Source organism: Sphaeramia orbicularis, chromosome 12, assembly GCF_902148855.1.
Source record: "Sphaeramia orbicularis chromosome 12, fSphaOr1.1, whole genome shotgun sequence".
NCBI classification, from domain to species: Eukaryota; Metazoa; Chordata; class Actinopteri; order Kurtiformes; family Apogonidae; genus Sphaeramia; species Sphaeramia orbicularis.
The window spans coordinates 57,706,864-57,726,935 of record NC_043968.1 but is presented as its reverse complement, the minus strand read 5'-3'; the positions used below and the strand labels follow the sequence as shown (position 1 = coordinate 57,726,935).

At 37.5% G+C, this 20,072-nt stretch overlaps 1 protein-coding gene across 1 annotated transcript; it reads right to left on the bottom strand.

Moving 5' to 3' along the window:
* Nucleotides 1-352: 352 nt before the first annotated feature.
* On the bottom strand, nt 353-18,564 carry mvb12ba (multivesicular body subunit 12Ba). The gene is given in 11 exon segments (XM_030149526.1): nt 353-5,086; nt 5,088-5,132; nt 6,264-6,323; nt 6,843-6,898; nt 7,920-8,014; nt 9,471-9,614; nt 11,155-11,284; nt 11,429-11,525; nt 11,712-11,819; nt 14,095-14,217; nt 18,549-18,564. Coding segments are annotated over 10 exon segments (888 nt in total). The 5' UTR covers nt 14,206-14,217; nt 18,549-18,564; the 3' UTR covers nt 353-5,044.
* Nucleotides 18,565-20,072: the final 1,508 nt, after the last annotated feature.

Sequence of the window (20,072 nt, the reverse complement as noted above, 5' to 3'; positions counted from 1 at the left end):
GACACATGTAAACACAGGGTCACAGCACTGAACAGATCAGCTCATGGTACAGCAATCTGGATCTGATCTTAAAATATTAGTGCTTCTGAATATTTTCTGTCTACAGAAGAGGATTAGGGCCACTGGGGGAAAAAAAGGCCCAATATATATTTTTTTATTATTATTATTATTATTCTGAGAGAAAAGTCAGATTTCTGACTTTAATCTCAGAATGATAATAATAATAATGATAATAATAATAATAATAATAATAATAATAAAAAATTGACTTTTTTTTTTCAGTGGCCCTAATCCTCTTCTGTATCTGTCAGACAATCATCAGAGACAAAAAAAATTCACATCAAAATGAAAGTCAGTCTTCAGCTTGTCATAGTTTAATTAAACCTCCTTGATACAAATTCAGCTGATGCAGTTTTATTTTAGTGGCTTTAATCTGTTTGAGACAAAAAAAAAAAAACTGTGACTTTCGATTAATAACCTACAAAAATAACCATCCTATTGAAAACTCTGACACCTTACATCAGCATGCAAACAAACAGACACATGGAAGCAGCAGGAGTTGTACTGGTTGTTAATGCAGTTAAATGATTCAGCAAAACTGGATGGAAAGTAAACAGCACAGCTGAGAAATGGTACATATGTAGCTTATCACAGGGCAGGCAGTTTATCTTTTCACTCCTCGAACATGTCAGCAGTGCAAATGACATTTCTACATGTTACAATTAATGACAACAGAGCGTTTCAGAACGACATGGGCAGAATACTGAAATAACTAATAAATTAAAGAAACAAAAAGTCGTTAATTCGTGCTGTTAGAACTAGGGAAAAAACCCAAAAACATCAAACTGTATTTTTTCGTCAACATCTCGGTCTGTCTGGTAAAACAAAGTCCTTTTAGAACAATACTGCATGTACATAATGGGACAAACATTAAAAATACTGATTCTGACACCTCAATGGAGTCAACTTTAGCATGACATGTCCTTTGTGTATCTTTCTTTATGGATGATAGGACAGAAGCAGAGCTATACAGCAAAAACTAAAATAGAAAAAGCTGCCGTAATAACATTAAAAAACACTAAAAGCTGTTCCAATTTATGAGGTGTTGCTTACTGGTTCCACTTTGTTTTTTCCCAAGTGCATGTTTGTAGAAGTTGAGCAATTTGTGAGTGAAAATATGACTTTATGAAGCCCCTAAGTGTCCAAAAGGTGACGTTTGATGTGTACACCGGTTATTCTTAGTGTGTATTATTATTTTGAGATAATAACTTGTTCCTACAGGTTTTTAATCTTACACAGAATAAAATAAAACCTTTTGGGACTTCATCCATGCATTTTGGGAGAAGCAGAGCAGTGGTAAATTACACTGGTAAACATTTTAAAGTCACATTAAAAGCAAACAACATTATCAGCAACGTGAGTGTCAGAAAAAATGAAGAGTTGAAGTGGAGTATGAAAAAAAAACAAACATAGTAAACCAGAGTAAAGATGAGGAGTGTGTTTCCAATTAAAGTCTGCACATTTGGATCTTTGGGAACAGACATGTTGGTTCATTAAAATGTTCTTAATGACTGGGTTCAAAGATGATCGTACATGAGGAGAATCTGAGAGCAGACCTGAACCTTGAACAAGTTAAAGGTGGAGTAAGCAATTCCTGAAACTGGTGCTATTTGAGCTCAAGCTGAATAAAGATATGCCTCTTTTAAGAAGCTCCGCCCATCACCATCAAGGATGTATCCTAACTGGGGAAAGTGTTATGTGGACAGAAACTAGAGGAGCCAATATTATCAACTATGTAAGTCTGCAGGAAAAGTCACTAAAGCACTATCTGCATGTGTCTGTGAAATTCTGTCTATGGTGACAAATCTGGAGTTATTCACATGAAATAACACAAGGTGGTCAGTGATGGATTCATCCAGTCACAGCTGATACATGCGTCAATCTGGCTGCTGATTGATCGAATGATGAATGAGAATCAAACAGTGACACACCCACTGAAAAATACTGGTAAATATATTTAAGAGGAAGAAGTCACTGTAGACATATTAAAGGTTACCACATCTAGTAACTGAATATTAAGCTGCTAACACTGGTCCCAGGCATTTTGATTTGACAGATCTGTTCTGTTTTTCAGCTTACGGGTATCAATCACTACAAGCAGAACCTCTCAACATTTAAAACTGAATAACTCCTAAAGTTTTTATCACACAGTAATCAATCAATTATATATTTAATCTGCAGAATCTTAACTAAATGTATGTTCATAAATATTTGTGCTTTTTAAAAGTATTTCTTTACATTTCAAGGTGTTTTTTCTCACAAAACTGTTGTTAGCATTCTCCACTGTAACAAGACACTCTTTCTACACATTCTCCTCCCTGGCATGGCTCTAAGGTGTCAGATCCTAATTATTTTTGACATTTGCAGACAGATAAGAAGGTAAGCGAAACATCCATATCAAATTTGCCATCAATTGGTGTGTATTTAGCAATTTACAAAAACTTGTAATCAGGATGTCTGTTTCTTAATTTCACATGAGGTCCAGACTCCTTGGGTCTGCTGGCCATCACCAAAATATAAAGACACATGGATTTGATGACATGCAAATACAGTACTTTGTCTAAACTAACTCCGTGACAATTTCACTGATAAAGATGCCTGTATTCTGGGTAAACCAGGAAACTTTAGGATTCTCATAGTGTGTAACTGCCAGTCGGTCAGAGAAGGTCATTCTGCCATACTCAGCTGCAGATGAATTTCTCCATATCTAAAAGTAAGTTTTCTTCTATGAAAGTTATATATTCTGAAAGTACTTTTGGAGAACTACACTTTGAATAAAATGCTGACTTTGAAAAGGTAAATTCAACATTTTGGAGCATTTTTCGTGATTCTCCTTCTTTGAAATTGTTAGGTAGCCAGAGGCTTGAGGCAAGCTGCTGGGAATATAGGTCTACACAACATCAAGCCTCTATTCTTCGGAACTTTATTAATTTCTCATCAAAATTATATGGTTGGATAGTACTTCTTGAAAACTACATTTACATCAGTGGCTGACTACCTCCTTACAACTAGCAGCATCACAGCCCTGCCTGCCTGCTGCCTACCTCCCCTGCCTGTTACACGTGTGCCCTAAACGCTGAAAAACAGAGTTGTGTGTCCACCCCCACCCCCCAGATTGATGCAAAGCTTGGTCAAGACGTGGTTTCAGTGCCAATGCAGCTAACAAGGAAAACTTTACAAAATATAAGGTCAAATAGAACATGGTTTTATCACTGAAATCATGTTGTTTTCCCCCAGTTTAAATATCCACAGCTGACACAAACACATCTGCAGATCGTGACAAAAAGTATCAGGTTAAAATCACTTACTCCACCTTTGTAGCTGCTTAAGGTTTCACCCTGTTACAAAATTACAGCTTTTTAAGAAACAACATATGTCCTAAACAATAATCAGTGAGGGCAGACTGGAAGACAAAATGAAACAGAACTGATTAAAAACTCAGTAAATCTATAAATCACATGTAGAGGAGTGTGTGTTTTAGTGGTTGCGAGTTAGTGGGCTTCACATGTCATCTGGTCAAAATAAAAAACTGACAAACTACAGAGTTTCTAAACGGCTTCAAGCTAAAAGTATCTGTTAAGTCACAGTGATTAAATAAGACTGTAAATAACTGTACATATGAAATTTATTTAACATGTAACAAATGGACTCCAACTTTGGTTTTGTTCGTATGTGATTAAAGTTAGTCTGTAACTTAAAACAATACTGACACTGCAACATTTTTATGGAGCTAATTTCCTGCCAAAGCTTAAAAAACATAAAACATGTTTTACTAATGCACTGTTAGATTTGGAAACAGTATGATCAAACTAATATTTTGTATCATGTTTTGCATTTGCAGACCAAATTGTGTTTGTGAATCACATTAATTTTTTGTTCGTTTTTGGCAGGAAATTAATGCCACAGATTTTTTCCCTTACAGAGTATTCGAAAAAATGAACACAGTACTGAGTAATGATCAAACAATTGCAGGGTATCAAAGCTCAAGAGTTATTTTGACAGTTACCTTGATGACTCTGCAGCACCAAGAACATAAAGTTAGGCGACAAAGTGTGTGTAAGTAATTTTCTCCATATAAATATGTACAGAGGGAAGGTTTAAAGTAGAGTGTAAAATATTATACTCAGTTTTTAGACAAATGTTTATATCCATAGGTAATCAAAGTGAATGTTACCATGACGCTAGTATTGAAATATGAGACCCAGTTGTTAAAAAAAAAAAAAAAAGCAGATGTTATGTTGTGTTTGGCAGAAACCAGAGGAGTAGTGGTTATAACATCCAGCACTGTGTCCAGATGAACAGATGAAACTATGATGACGGCTCATATATGACAGAATGTCTGTGGTAAATGGAAAGCACACTGAAATTCCCCAAAAACAAAGTGCACTCACATCACACCAGTATATTACAGTAACACCTAGAGGAGAAATAAAATCGGCCTCCGTTCGGAAGCACAGTACGAGTGAAAACTAAATCCCATCGAGTTGCTCTTTGCTGTTTGTGGACTCCTGATGGCTGAAACAGAGTCGTCCATCAGAATAAAGGATCCTCTTCTTGTCCTCTTTTCTTGTCTAAAATGAGTCTTTCAGATGGGCTGTGGTTATATCTTTACAGTGGAACACAACTTCACAATCGCTTGATAGAAGACACATCTTAAAAATCGTTGGAGCCAGATTCCTCAGTTTCCTGCTCTGTCCAACAATGTTAAGAGCCATAGTGGTTAAAGACAGAACGACTGAGTCCCTCAGAGTTCGGCTTCTGTCTTTTGAGCGTCTGCAGTTTAATAGAAATGCCTCTTCCATTTCATTTCACCCACTCGATAAATACGCAAAAAACAAATATAATCCAAAAGCCTGTTTGTTTGGTTTAATTCTGTTGTCGTAGGTGGGTTTATGTTTGTTGGGCTTCAGTAGTTGTGTACAGGTCTCTCCTGTTGGTGTGTGTTTTTTGTGGTGAGTGGGACTGGGGGGTCAGGAGCAGATCTTCAGGCCTCGGAGCTCAGGGAGGTCCGTGTCGGACTGGGGGGGGAGGCGGGCCGCTGCGCTGTGCTCTGTACGGAAACTGTAATCATACTGACAAGACGAGGCAACACATTAAAGACAGGAATCACCCAACATGTGTACAACCACACTGCTCTCTGCTGGGCACTGTGAGCAACAACAAGGGGTTTTTATGTGTCTTCTCCAAGTATGGTAGAAATGTTTTTGTGTTAAACAAATTAAGATGTAGGTGAAGTTTAAAGACAAATTAAAAAAAACAACATATTGCATGAAAAGAGTCTTCTAAGACATGAGCATTTTCTGACAACAATCATTAAAACCTATGTTTCTCAGTTTCCAAAGAAGATAGAACCCTGAAATAACAACATTCAAGATTTTTGTTTCTTTTGAAAGTTTTTGTCACTGCTATTAGAATAACATCTTATAAATAAACCAAGGGTAATTATAAAAATAAAAAAGGTTTTAAAACCGCTTAACATCCAAAGTAGGACATGATGATGTTAACAATAACACAGCCAATTATAGGCTTCTACTCATAATTTTATATGGTCTTTTTGAGAGAACCAGTGATATTTAGTATTAAAATATGTAAAACAGGCATTACAAATTCATCATATATCCTCAAATAATGGCCAAGGCCTTTATTTCTCTCAGATGCAGAAGGTACCAGACCTATATATATGAATATAGCTTGTATTAGAAGCAGACCTTTATTTCTAATTTCCTCTATTTGATAAGTATTTAGTACGAAAGCTCGTTTTGATTCACTCAGGTTTGCAATGTTAAAGTACTACAAGTGATGAAATAAGTTATCGATACAAACCATCTATCTCTTAAGGAAGCTTTAATTGTGAAAATGGTGTCTTCCTGTGGTGCTTGTAACTTTCTATAAAGGACAGTTTTGCTGAAAACCTAAGACACACACCTGCAGTGGCAGGACAGTAACACTTCAGGTCAGTGATCTCATGCTCTGAAACCACTGATTATATTGTTAAGTGTATTAAATTAAACATGTAGAAGAGAATGACGTGTTTTGCTAACAGCACATCACATGACCAGCACCAGACGTTTGTTCAGATTTTTTACCTGGCGCTTATTTGAGGATCCTCTGTAATTTGTTCAACAGCTATTACAGACCTGGCTTGTAACTGATATCCAGTTTTTATCTGAGTAAATACAGTAAGTATTGGGCTGTGGACTCACCTCTTTCTCAATCTCAGCCAGTGATTTGATTGTGATGCCCATCAGATCCACCTGCTGCAGCTGAACATGGAGGACAGAAGATTCAACAAACACTCAACATCAACACTCATTTGATTTACAGTTTAGATTTAGAACTTAGATCACATGCAAACGTGTGCTTTATGACACTGAATCTCAACCTGTCACCACGTCTGTGTAATATAATGAGACATAACATGGAGCAAAACGTCTACTGTTTCATTCAGTTTGTTGTGTTGCAGATCACACTCTTATTTCTCTCCACATAAAAAGTCAAAGTTTTTTCCTATTCACATTTTTATACTTTATATTTGATCCATGCTAATTGAAAATTTACATAATTGATCTAAATAAAGTAGAAGATAATCATATATGAGTAAATACCTTTCATTTGTTGATTATATAAGAAGTAGGCTTTTCCATGTCGTCATTTCACCTATTTATTCTCTGAACCAACTGAAAATATGCTCTATCATGATATCACCTGATACGTGATTTTGGTCCTATTGCACAACATTATTCACCACCAATAAAACTAAGACCAAAACACAGCAGACTCACATCAGAAGAGGCACAGGCAAACTTCTCAGAGATCATGAAAGGCACTCCATCCATTGCTGAAAGACAGTTAAAAATGCATTAAAATGCCACATAGTGATAAAAGAAAAAACAAAACACTGAAAATCCCCTAAATTTCCTCAGTCACGATCATAGTTTGCCAGAAACAAAAGGAGCTTCCCCCAGCTGGAACCTGGTCCTAATTCAAGAACCAGACCCGACTGTTCCCAGCTTTCTGAAGACATGACGACTGACCATAATGACCTCACTGTACAGAAATGCTTTGGCAGGAAATTTCAAGAGGTTCTCACAAAAAGACAAGCATGAGAAACAGAAGAGAATCAGTGAAGTGCTCTGTTGATCTCTTTTACACAGACATTCATTCATGCATGCCGCTGACCTTGTTAAGGATGCGTTAAAACCTGTTAAAACTACTGCACATTACTGGTAAGAATTGGGTTACACCAAAAAGAAATGCAACAGCAAACATGGGTGATTTAGTCCCTGTTATGTTAGGTGTTTTATTAGTTAGCTCAGGAGAAAAATGAACACCATAAATACATACAAGTCTGAAAAAGAAAATGTGACAAGAGGAGAACTCAAAAAAGTCCAACCTCAAAGATCACTTGTTTTTCACTTGTTCTCAGTGGACAGTGTTCTCAAACTGAGAGGCAGTTTTCAACTCAGAACATGATTGAAAAACCATTATTTTTAATATGCACATACAAATCAGTCTGCACTTTTTCTATTCTGACATCTGCTGAGTTAGCAGCGAGCTAACCTTAACTTTGCAGCAAAAACAGACTGAACAAAGCAGAAGTAAATACACTGACAAATATGAAATTCCATTTTTGACACTGATGAAAAACGTCAAAATATGGCGACTTAGCAAAATGACAAAATAATGAGTCAGTACGTCACTATTTTTTCACTTGTGTCAGAAACTATTTGCATTATTTTCAAATATGATTATTTTGAGATAACAGTCATGCTTATTCACGGAATTTTTTTCCAAACGTAACAGAAAACAACATGTGTCGCAATTCTTTGTGACATGAGGAGACATTGGGTGTTGCTAACCTGAGATGGCATACAGGTTGGAGTTCTGGTGCTCATAGTCTGGTCTAGTGGTGTTCTTCCCTCTGAAACTGGCTGGAAGGGTCATGGAAATATGTCTGGGGAAAGACAACATGTACAGAAACAGTCAAACAATGTCAATGAGTATTTTAATGAAATTTATGTTTCCACTGTAAAAATCACAAAAATTTAACCGCCTCCTCCTTATGAGAAGTGCTATTGTGAAGGGGAAACCTGACTTTATTACTGACTGAATAAGGCATAGAGGTCTACAACATAATCAGACAGGTTACCATGGGTCACCTTGAACTTCCCAAACCAAAAATGAATTGATTGAAAAATTCTGTCTTTTACAGGGCCTCTAGTCTATGGAATAAGTTACCTTTACACATCAAACACACTAAAAGCTTATATTAATTAAAAAAAAAAAAAAAAACACTCAAACAGGAACTAAAGGAAATACAGTAATGCAAGTGATTGTTTTGACTCTCACAATCCAAGTTGCTGTAAAGCTAAAAGTTTAAATGTTTTAAGGTTTATGTAGTAAGATGACATGTTCAGCTTGCTGAGGATAACAATGAACTGTAAATTTGTTTTTATTTATGTATGTATTTTGTAACTATTTGTATTTTAACGGACCCCAGGAGGAGTAGCAACCACTACGGTGGAAGCTAATGGGAATCCATAGAAACAATAAACACTGAGTTGTCATTGAAAAGAAGAGTTCAGTGAAGTAATATCTTCCTCCTCCTATTCCTGCACCAAATGCAGCAACAGATTAATGTCACATGTCTTTACACTGGTCAGTGTCTGCTGGGTTTGATGTAAGCTTTCTAACTATTTGAGTACTTTGAGTTCACTAACATGATTTTCAAGTAGAACATGACATGCGAGGGATATTATACAGGGCAAAAGTGTAATAATTTGTCATGTTAAACCTTTTCAAAGTTCACAAATAGAGAAAGACTTAGAGCTTTTTCAGATTTACTTCTTCTCCATGTGCATGTGTCTGTGGAAACCTTTCCATTCACCCACAAGGGTAGCTGAGATGCAGATGGAGGCCTTTCATCCAGTCTTTATAGAGTTATTTTAGTCTACACCTGATGATTTCTGGCTGAATAAACCACATCCGTGGGGAACCAGAGTCCAACCAGACCAAACTAGATTCTCCACAGTTCAGACAGCAAAGACTGACTGTTCTACTTATTCTGCATCTTTGCATTGACTTTGAAATTAAATCTAAGATGATCCATGGAAGCTGGAGTTTTCAGGCGTCATCCCTGTTTTGTTACATTCATTGTTACACATACTGTCTAGAAGTGAAAACCTGACTGCAGACCATGTTCCTCCTCTCTTCCTGTCGCTGTGGCACAAGTGATAGATTGACCGTCACCTTTTCCTTCTGTACCAGGAGCTAAACATAGAGTTGCTTCCCTTCCCCACAAAGGAGGATGTTCAAGGACAGTGCACATCCTCTTTCCTTCATCTCAGCCTTTTGTGTGGAGACAGGACATATAAAGGTCAAGTATAAACACATGATGTGGGTGGACATACTTGGGCATAGGGGCTGGTGGGACTGGGGCTGAACTGGAGGTGGAGTTCACATTCTGGATGTTGTTGGTGATTGGAGTGTGTGTGGAGTCCTGGGCCCGGGGTACGTTTCCCATGCGATACCAGATTCCCATGTTGTTGAGCTCTCTGTCAAAAACAAAGGGAAATTCCAAAGTAATTACATGACTCAAAAAATGTCAAAGAAAGGTGGAGAGACTGAAACAAAAAGAACCAGGGATGGACAACATAGGTCTTTAAGCTATAGATGGTAGATATCAAAATGTCAGAAATGAACACTCAGTTCAAACACCGTTATTATGTTGGTTTGTATTACAGACAGTAGGGACGTGTCCCTTCCAATATATGACTAAACTCCTTCCTATTATCTTGTTGTTCAGATAGTAATTAGCCTGTCTAAACGCTAATATACCTGGAATTATACTGTTGTCCTCTACTGTGTACAGTGTACTACAGATATAATTTAGGCCATGTCAACATGCTTTCACTTTGTCATGTCACGACCAAAAAAAGACACACTGGTGCTAAAATGGGGGCTTGTCTTTACCCGTCACTAATCCAACATAAAGGTAAGTAAGAGATAAAATGATCATAGAATAATTTACCATGGCCAAATGTGCATAGCAATGCAAAAACCAGTTACATTCACTTCTTAAACACAGTCTACAGTCGTGGAAAAAAGTTTTTGGACACCTCATGCATTTGTGATATATTGCATTAAAAACAAGTGTTCAGAGAACGTAAACCTCCGCCAAGCACCCCGAATGGTGTGCATGTGTGGATCGACTATTTCTTTTTAAATTAAACAATTTCAAGGTTGTTCCATACAGCAGAAAAAGTTGAAGCTTGGTACCAGTCATGTGTATGTCAAATTATATTAAATTCCAATCAATATTTGTTGAGTTATAATGAAAAATGTGTCGTAAATGGGATTTTCAATGTTAAATTAAAATGTCCACAGAGTCCACATTCCACAGTGGATGTGGACAATTTCGTGCCAGATACAAGATACTGTTATAAGCTACGGGTGTATCAAATTGGAGGCTAATCGGAGACGTTTTGAATTTTTTATGAATTTTCAAAAATTGCTCAATGATGAGAGATAAGAAAATTTGAGATTTTGTGACCTTGCTGTGACCTTGAACTTTGGCCTACTTGGCCCAAAATGTAATGGGTTGGTCCCAGGGCCTAGGCCTATCTGTGGGTAAAATTTGGTAAAGATGGTTGTAATAATTTTCCCATAAAGTTGCTAACAAACAAACACACAAACAAACGCAAAGCAAAGTGATCACAATACCTCTTGGCGGAGGTAATGACTCATGTCATTGAACTCTGCCAAATATTGTTCCATTCTCCAAACCCACATGCTCTGTTCCTTCGAAGTCAAAACTGGATGTTTCAGCAACATAAAGAAACATATCCAGGCCATGACATGTTGAAACCGTCATGAATTTAGTTTGGTTATTTTTCTTGTTAACAATAAACAAAAAACTATTTGCATCTGCTCGTGTCTATCTGGTGCAGCCACACCTTTTCAAACACAAAAAAAGATTTTTACGCAAATATTTCATGATAATATTTGAGATTGTGTAAAATTTTAAGGGCGTTTGAAAACTCTTTTCCACTACTGTATGTTTTACACCCAAAGTTTGTGTGTGGTGCTGCTCACCCTATAAACGTGTACTGAGGAGGGGCTTGCTTGGACCGTCCCAGGATGCGAATGTCACAAATGGCTGCCTCTGTGGAGTCCCGTGGAATAAACTTGATGCAGAGTCGCCTCTTCCTGAAGGCCTGCTCCTCTGTATAACACACACTGAGAGTCACAGCACTGCAAACAGTCCATTAATCACAAGTAATGCCAGAGAGAGGATATAAACAAGGCAGCTCTTATTATAGCCAGGCTCTATATTTACTTCACATCACTCTTCTAGCTGATTACTTACGAGTGTCGACAGTCTCCTGAATCGGGATGAAACCCACAGGCAGGGTGTCCTTTATATCAATCAGCTTCATGTCCACAAGAACATTGCCTAAGTGGCTCTGCAATAAAAGGGGAAGAAGACAGGAGCAAGAAAGTAGGATTAATAATCTGAAGGAAAGGGTTATAAAATAAAAGTATAAACAGAGAAGAAAGTAATTGGAAAGATTTCAAAATCTTGGTCACATATGTCACTCAGCAGTGAATCCTCATAGTGTTTCTTTCTGATGTTTAGTGATTTTACTTACATTTTCTTTTGAGAAGACCCTGGTGAAGCAGAGGTAGCGGGTCACCTTGGATTTAAAGAGTCCATCTTTCCATAGATCAGCATCCAGGCCGTCTGTCGTTGTGGAGACCTAGATGTGGAACAAAACGAACATTAAGTAAACACGCTGCATTCAAATAAGTAAACAGTATCCAAGGCCACCAGCTTCTATAGACATGACACCTATGCACCCTGTCCCCTCCCCACAAATCTGTACAGGTACAGGTTAGCTTCACATTGGTTCACTGGAGCTTTTGCCACTTGATCACAATGAAAAGTATCATCTGTTGATTAATAATGAATGACAAACCATTTGTAAATCACACTAGGGCGATATACCGATGAACCAGTATGCTGGCTTTAATTTCCCAGACCACATGATTTGGTCATATCCTACATTAGCTGAAAAAACAGCAGTAACACTTAAATAGGCAGTAAACATTATAATGTAGTTTACTGCTAGAAGCCCTGCAAAGAGCTGTATAGAGTACAATGAGGAGACAACACAGCCCCCCACATTATGTTTTAAAAAGGAGGCAATGTTAAGGCTGCTGGTATCCATATATACATTTAAATTTTGTTTTTACAAAATTGCAGCCTGTATAAAGTGACGGAGAGATGAACATTAAATCGACATTATTTAACACTGTTCTATTGTTTGCTTCGCTGGGTCTATTGTGTCTGCAGAATTTTAAATAAAACAATCCAGAGCACTAACATCCTTCCACACTGACGGGGCTGCCTGCCTCAGCTCAAGCAGCTGTACTGCAGATGCATCTGTTTTCATTTATTCTGTTGTTGTTTACCAGCTTCATGAAATACCTGGAAAATAATCAGCCTGAGTAATCACTCTGCTTCTAATAAAAACTATTTACATTCTACAACCGTTTCATAGATACACATTACTTAATGCTATATCAATCAACCTTCACTGTTTATGAATGAAATGAAAATGTTGTTACAGACTTTACAAAACCACAAACCTACATGCAGGACATATTACTGACATTATTTCACTATATCATTCAGCCCGATTTACAGCTAAGTATTTATTACTCCAACTTGCTCATGTCTAGAGCTGCACAATATACCCTTTGAGCATCATCATCGCAATGTACGCATGCACAATAGCCACATTGCAGGTCCTGCAATGTAGGGAGCAAATGAATTCAACATGTTTTCATCGAATTTCAACCTGGGTAGCTGACACACTGTGTGTAGCAATCCACCAATCACAATTGTCCTTAATCAGTTTGCTGAAGCAGACCACACCCCTGCACATGGAGTGCGTCGCTGGTAACAACATTGAAAAATGGGCTACGAAAAAGAGAAAATCACTAAAAAACGAAGACTTGGTGCCAAAAAGAAAAGCAGCATCAGTTATCTGTATCTATTTCAGCTACAAGAAGGATGATATTGAAACACGTGTTCTGTGTCACAGTGCCTTGCACCTGTTTCCAACACAAGAGGAAACACAACTAATTTGTTTGACCATTTACGTCGGCACCACACAGCTACTATGTCTTCCCGAGTATTTTTTCATATCGCATTATATATCGCAGGGTTTAAAAAAAATATTGCAAAGTCAATTCTTCCCCATATCATGCAGCCCTACTCAGGTCTACATGTCTCTAAGCTACACTACAAAAATTCATTGCAAAACCTGCTGCATCAATTTCCATGAAACCAAGTAGAACGGTGGGATGAACCTGTTACATTTTGGAGCAGGTAGAAGGTTTGAAGAACAAACAAACACAAATAAACACTATTACACACCAGTTTTTGATTACAGCAAAATTAAAACATACCTCACATTGGAGCCAATCCATTTTAATGTTTAATTCCAAGTACATTTAAATTGTACACTTCCGCTGTGTTGTAATGAAGTGACTGGTATCTAAAATCACAGTTCTCCTTTAGCTGAAACAGCTGTTGCTTTTGGTTTTCAGCCAGACTGAACATACAGAGTTACAAACTAAAGACACCGAAACCCGCTATCTCTCATTATATGACTCTATTATCCCTACCATTTCTTGTCCTCTGAAACGGTCAACTTATTCAGCTCAGAACTAAAAAAAAAGCATACATGAATTCTCAAATCAGTTGTGTAAAAGTTACCACACAGTGCAGTTTTCTATGTTCCTTCAACTAAAACATTTTCAACTCAGCAGATCAAACAAAAATTAACACAAAACTTGGCAGATAGTTTTGGACAGAAGACATATTGAGAAGGGTGCCAGCTAGCTAAATACTTCAAATATCCGTCTGTGTTATTCTGCCAGAAGCAAATGCTTTAAAAGACTCTTTGTATCTGATCTCCATTCAGTATGTCCGTTTGGTAAGTGTCTTGTCCTCCAGCTACTCACCACGTCATATCCAGTGGGGGCTCTGTTCCTAGAGGCCACTACACCGACTCCGGTGATGGGGTCCATGGGCATCTCTGGCAGTGCTTCAGAAAGGTCCCGAACCTCAGGCATCTTTGTGGTGCTCTGCAAGAAGAAAACAATGAAAAATAAGCCCCAAAGAAACTCCAAACAGTATGAAATATGGTAAAAATGAATGCAACATTTAAGTAAAAGTGCAGAATATAACTGTGTTATATGATTATACTGTGTTTGCTGTAATGGGGTCCTCAGAGAATGTATGATCTACACATTGAAAAGAAATATTTGGATTATGAAATTAAACTGCAACTGCTGGTATTTATGATGGGCTACAAGCATCCCTATGACCCATCTGATTGTGATATTCTGCCGACAGGATTACAAGCCAACATGGTCGTGGTCTATGTTGGAAGATGCAAATGATGAATGTGAATGTGCAGTGCATGGCTCATGATGTATTCAACAAAAGTAGTTATTGATAAAAGAATACAAAGCCCTGCAAGGGAAGTTGTGGTTGTGAAGTGTGGGGGGGGGGATTGTTAAAAAGAGAGGAGGAAATAAGTGTGGATTATATGAGCAGATGGAGCTCAACTCAAGGAAACTTGAACATAATAATAATAATAATAATAATAATAATAATAATAATAATAATGATGACAATAATAATAACCCATTTGGAGAATACTCTGATCAAAAACAATAGGGGACCTCTAAAAACATATCAGCTCTTTTTTTTTTTTTTTTTTTTTTACTTTAAATGATATGGGCATGAATTCCTCTCATTCATTCTTCTCCTACTTTGTCAAACACTGTAAAACAGATAACAGCCTATCAATAAAATCCATCAGATCTACTGTGAAGCCAGAGCCGTGAGCATTCCCTTCACATGACATCACACAGGGAAACACAGCACCAGGACAACGCCCGACGATCTAACATAACATATGTCCTCATACACACATCACATCAACCTTGGTAGTATGTAGCCAACAGAGAAAATGTACAAGAGGTGAAGGTGATATTATGGCCACATGGGGAAAGAGACTGAATAAAGCACAGTGAAAAACCAGGAGGCTGCCAGAGGATACCGGTTTGTTAAGGCCGACGTGAACATTCTTGCTTTAAAAAAAGTGCACACCCACATATGTTTTCATTTGCTCTGGCTAAATAAACTCTGGTTCAGGTTGAAGCTGGGTTTGGTCCTTCATAAGCTCACAAAATCCTATGGGCCAAGAACAACTGTAGAGCTGTCCTGAACATTGGCTTATGTTCGAGGTCCGTGCTGTGCCAGGAGATTTCTCAAGAGTCAGCATCAAATATTAAGGCACAACAGTGCAGCCAAGCAGGAATGGGAACAGATAGGATTTTATTGATTGAAGAGCTGAAACTATTAATCAATGCATCGATGATCCATGGTGGATCAACAAAGTCATATCTTATATTATCTTTTGCTGAATCAAAGCTTTGTTCCTTTAAATTCACTGCTGCTAAACATTGGTTCCACCGTTGTGTTTCACACAGACACTCTGACGCACATGACGCCAGGATCAACACAAACTAGTATGTTAGTTCCATCTTAAGTTAAGTTTATTATAATAAAAATACATAATTCAGCAACTTTATATCATGTTTATTTACACATTTTTAAAAAAAATTACCCTAATCTCATTCACACAGTGAGTTAGACTATTTATGAATCAAACACTGATATCTGCTGATACCTAAAGTTTGGGAATCTGAACTGCCAATGTCGGATCAATACATTCATTGTTTCAGTGTCAGCAACAAAACAGTTCTGAATACAGCAAGAAAAATAATCAAACTTTTATTTGATAAGTCAAAATTTAATAAATAAACCTTAAATCTGGTCACTTTATAGAAACTATGTAGTGACTGAATTTACAAGGAATGTTATGTATGGTGAAATTTATCTTTGCATGTAAAATGATCAGTATTAGGTCAGATTCTAAAAAAATGTGACTTTACTGAAACTAAATTGTTACAACATTTTTAAAGGCTTATGTGATTCTACGACACAGCAGCATATTAATGAGAAGTGAGCCATGAGGCAGTTCCACAGAGCAGAAACTTGTCTTGAAGCTGCCTGGACAACACAGACCTCCTGCATAGCATCTCCTAGACTACCACCAGACTCTGCTCAAAGATGTGACAAAGAGAGAAAATTAAACCCTGCAGAAAAGGCTCACTGACTCAATACTGCTTGAAGCTGAATGGCATCTGCAAATGCAGTCGAGTGTGGATTTACATACACTTCAGCTCCTATCTCACCATTTAACATCATCGCTGATAGATTCATGAACTAGAGGAAAGTGACACAGGGTGACTGAGAAAAACCCCTGAATGATTTCAAGAGTTTCTGTTGAAAAATAAACAGCATTAGAAGCTATCTGCAACACTTGTCACTTGCCTGTTTGCTTCAGAATGTTTTAAAACCCATCAACATCAAATAGAATAATCCACACATTGGTTTTATTGATTTACACAGGTAACAGGACATATTGATATATAAAATGTGACTGAGTTGGAAACAATATCTGAAGGTTCAGGGCCTTACTGATAAGGCCTCAGAAGAGGAAAAAAGGAATGGATGTCTGAGAGGAAGGCAGACTGGGTAGTGTTACACTCTGGAGCTAAATGTAGCAGATGAAACTGAGAAGGGAAGTCTTTCATTCTTTGAGCTTACAGCTGTGTATAAAACTGCAAAACCAACTTCAACTAACAATGGTCAGTTACTGCTTTTACTGAACAATCTGCAACAATCATCTAAAAATGCACATGACTAAAATGCTTTCACAACACCTACAATCACATTTTGAGCTTGTAAAGGTATGTGATGATACAAACAAAAACATGGAACAGAAACATGATTAATCCCTGTTGAGAAGGGGCATCTCAACACACCATTGTTGAATTATTGTTCTGTAAAACTCTCAAATATAATATTTGGCACCTGTTGTACTACGTATAGGTGTAGCGACTCCTCTCCTTAGAAAATGAGATGAAGGGATCAGGGTTAATGCGAAACAACATATTATGTGAAACTGTCCAGCTCTTTCACATCAATGCAAAGAAAATCACAGAAGGAAAACAAATGGAAATTCCCAGTGACCATAACAAATGCTAAGGCTGAAATAAACAACACTCAAATTAATCAACAGTTTAATTATAGCTGTTGAGTCACCATATTGCTTTGCGTGCTTTATTATCCCGCATAGGCTGGCTTTGCTGTATATTGATGTTTTTATACATCTCTGTTTTATATTGTCTTGCTGTGTGTTTGTTTTGCACTGAAGGGAGTTGTACTGCAGTCTAATTCTATTCCAAATCCAATGACAATAAAGCTTTCTATTCTATCTCTTGACTGATCTGCGTTCTCTTTACTAAAGGAACAGCCATTCACTCCATCACTTTTGCTCCTGTTGCGTAGCTACCAGGGCAAAAAGAATTTACCTCAACACATTAGAAAAACTTTTCTGCACCATTTGAGAAACATTTGTGTTGCAAAGACTGTGACTGATAATATTCTGGTTGATCTGTGTCAGTCTACATTTGTTGGCTGTTGTTTTGTACATGTTCACCAACACATGTAACTACTGGACTGACCATAGTTAACAATCAAATGCATAAACGTGACAACCTGCCAGAGATACCCAGTACAGAACAATTTATTTACAAGATTATTTTCATGGAACTGCGCATAGTCTGACTGGTACCCTGCAAATATGTGAATTAAAGCAGATAACATCTGTGATACATTATCAGACACAGATCCATTTGAGTTACTTGGCAAAATGAGGCGAGTATTTCAGTCAACTGGCTTAAAGTCAATTTGTGAAGTTGCAAACCAAACACAAGTGTGGTGACAAGATGTTTAAGGCGTATTATGTGACAGTGTTGTATGTTCAGTTTGCTTCTTTTATATCCGTACTCCTCCTGGAACACTGAGCTAAATACACAGTACTGACCCACATACAATAGTTTCTTTCAGCTTAACCTACGTCTACATAATGGTGTACCTAGTATTGCACATACTTCAATTTACATGTCCCAGTTTTTGAGCCTTTATATGAGGTGGTTACGTTATAAACTGATGGGAAAATGTATACACTTCAGAGGGCTAGCCGGTTAGCATGCTAATAGCTAACAGCTATTAGCCAGAGATCAGCTGCGTCCAACAGGCAAAACAGTTAATGCTAACGATGGACTAGGGTGGCCAGCTTGAAGGTCAGACGACAACCAGCCAACTTATTTAGGAGCTAAACATATACATTTGAGTCGAAACAGTATCCCATGGTTTAAAACGGAGGTGCATTTTGACGCCACAGTGGCATATCAGGACACAAATACTGCAGAAGCTGCAAGAAGCAACAGCGACAGTGTTAGCATTAAGCTAGCTGTAGCTCCGGTCCACTCACCAGCGAGATTAATAACAGTAGAATCCCACCAGTCTCCTCGTATTTCGTCTGGTATGTTTGTTGTTAAATTCTCTCACACTTTGTCACAGCCTTGGAAGGGTTTGCATCTTCATGGCATTAGTATTATCAACAAGCTAATCCAAGGGTATACAGGGCTTTCCGGGTGTTTCGCATCGTGCTTGTGTTGCTAGCGGCTGTAGTCGGGTACCACCGGAGGAGTCGGGTATATGGAGGAGCTCGTCTCCCCGGTCCCCCTGCACACAAACCCCGCCCCGCTGCCCACGGCCCCGTCGGATGTGGAAACACACACAATGAAGCAACACGAAGTGTGTCTGGACCCGTGGGTACAGTCTACAAAATAAACACAGAAGGCATATTACAGTCTGATCATTAGAACAACCAAGAAGAACAAACATGGAAAACACAAACAGACCGGGAAGTCAGTTCAACACTTTATTTTTCAGATAAAACAGATTGATTTCATTTGTCTATTTTTTATATAAATATTCTGTTGAGACCCAGCAATGCATTTTTGTCCAATTTCAAAGGTTTACTTGGGGAAATATGTATGTGTGTGTGTGTGTGTGTGTGTGTGTGTGTGTGTGTGTGTGTGTGTGTGTATATGAAGAATCAAAATCAAAAATGTATGTGGGAAAAAAGTGATGCTGTATGCTGTTTCCAATTTTGACAGTTATTTAATGTAGAAAAGCAAAAACGTTTAGTTTCCTGTGTGTCAGGACGATATATTTGACATGAAAATATTATTGTTTATTCCTATTATATTGTTTAATATTTCGTTTATTTATTCAAGTGCTAGTTCTTGTGCCAGTCATTCATTATCAGTTCTTCATTTTATTGTTATTTATTCTTGTTTACTCATTCATTAGTTTACAGATTTTTGATGGTTTTGTGCTAGACAGTTGTTTATTACAAGTTATTCATTATCTGTTTATTTTTTGCTCTTGTGCTAGTTATCTGGTTGTCATTTTACTTCTTGTATTGAACATTATTTATTTTCCTGTTGCTGTTCTTGTGTATTTGCTAGTTCGTTTTGTACTTGGTTAATTTCATTTTACTTAAATAACAAAACTCACCTGACAATGTATAGATGTTTCTTTATTGTTTGTGCTGTTGTATTTCACAGTATTTTTTTAATCAAAACTGCAGCCTCTCACAAATAAGCTTTCAATCAGAGAAGGAGAAAAAAATATTTTTCATTAAATTAAACTTGCAGGAATTCAACAGTGTCCTGACTCTGGCAGGGTCTGAACCACTGATTTGGATAAATAATCCAAACCCTGACATTCTTTCATACACTGCCTCTAAACATTCAGCAGTCTTTATTTATTGTCATTTAAAGAAACAGAGATCTCTTGAAAAAGGCATCCATGTTAGTACCACTTAGAAAAGACACATTAATTTAAAACATATACCTATATCCATGTTCATATGTCAGGAAAGATTTGTTTCAGGTCAAGACGGATGTTTGTGTAGTGGTTTTTGTGATGTTTGTTTTGCTGCTTG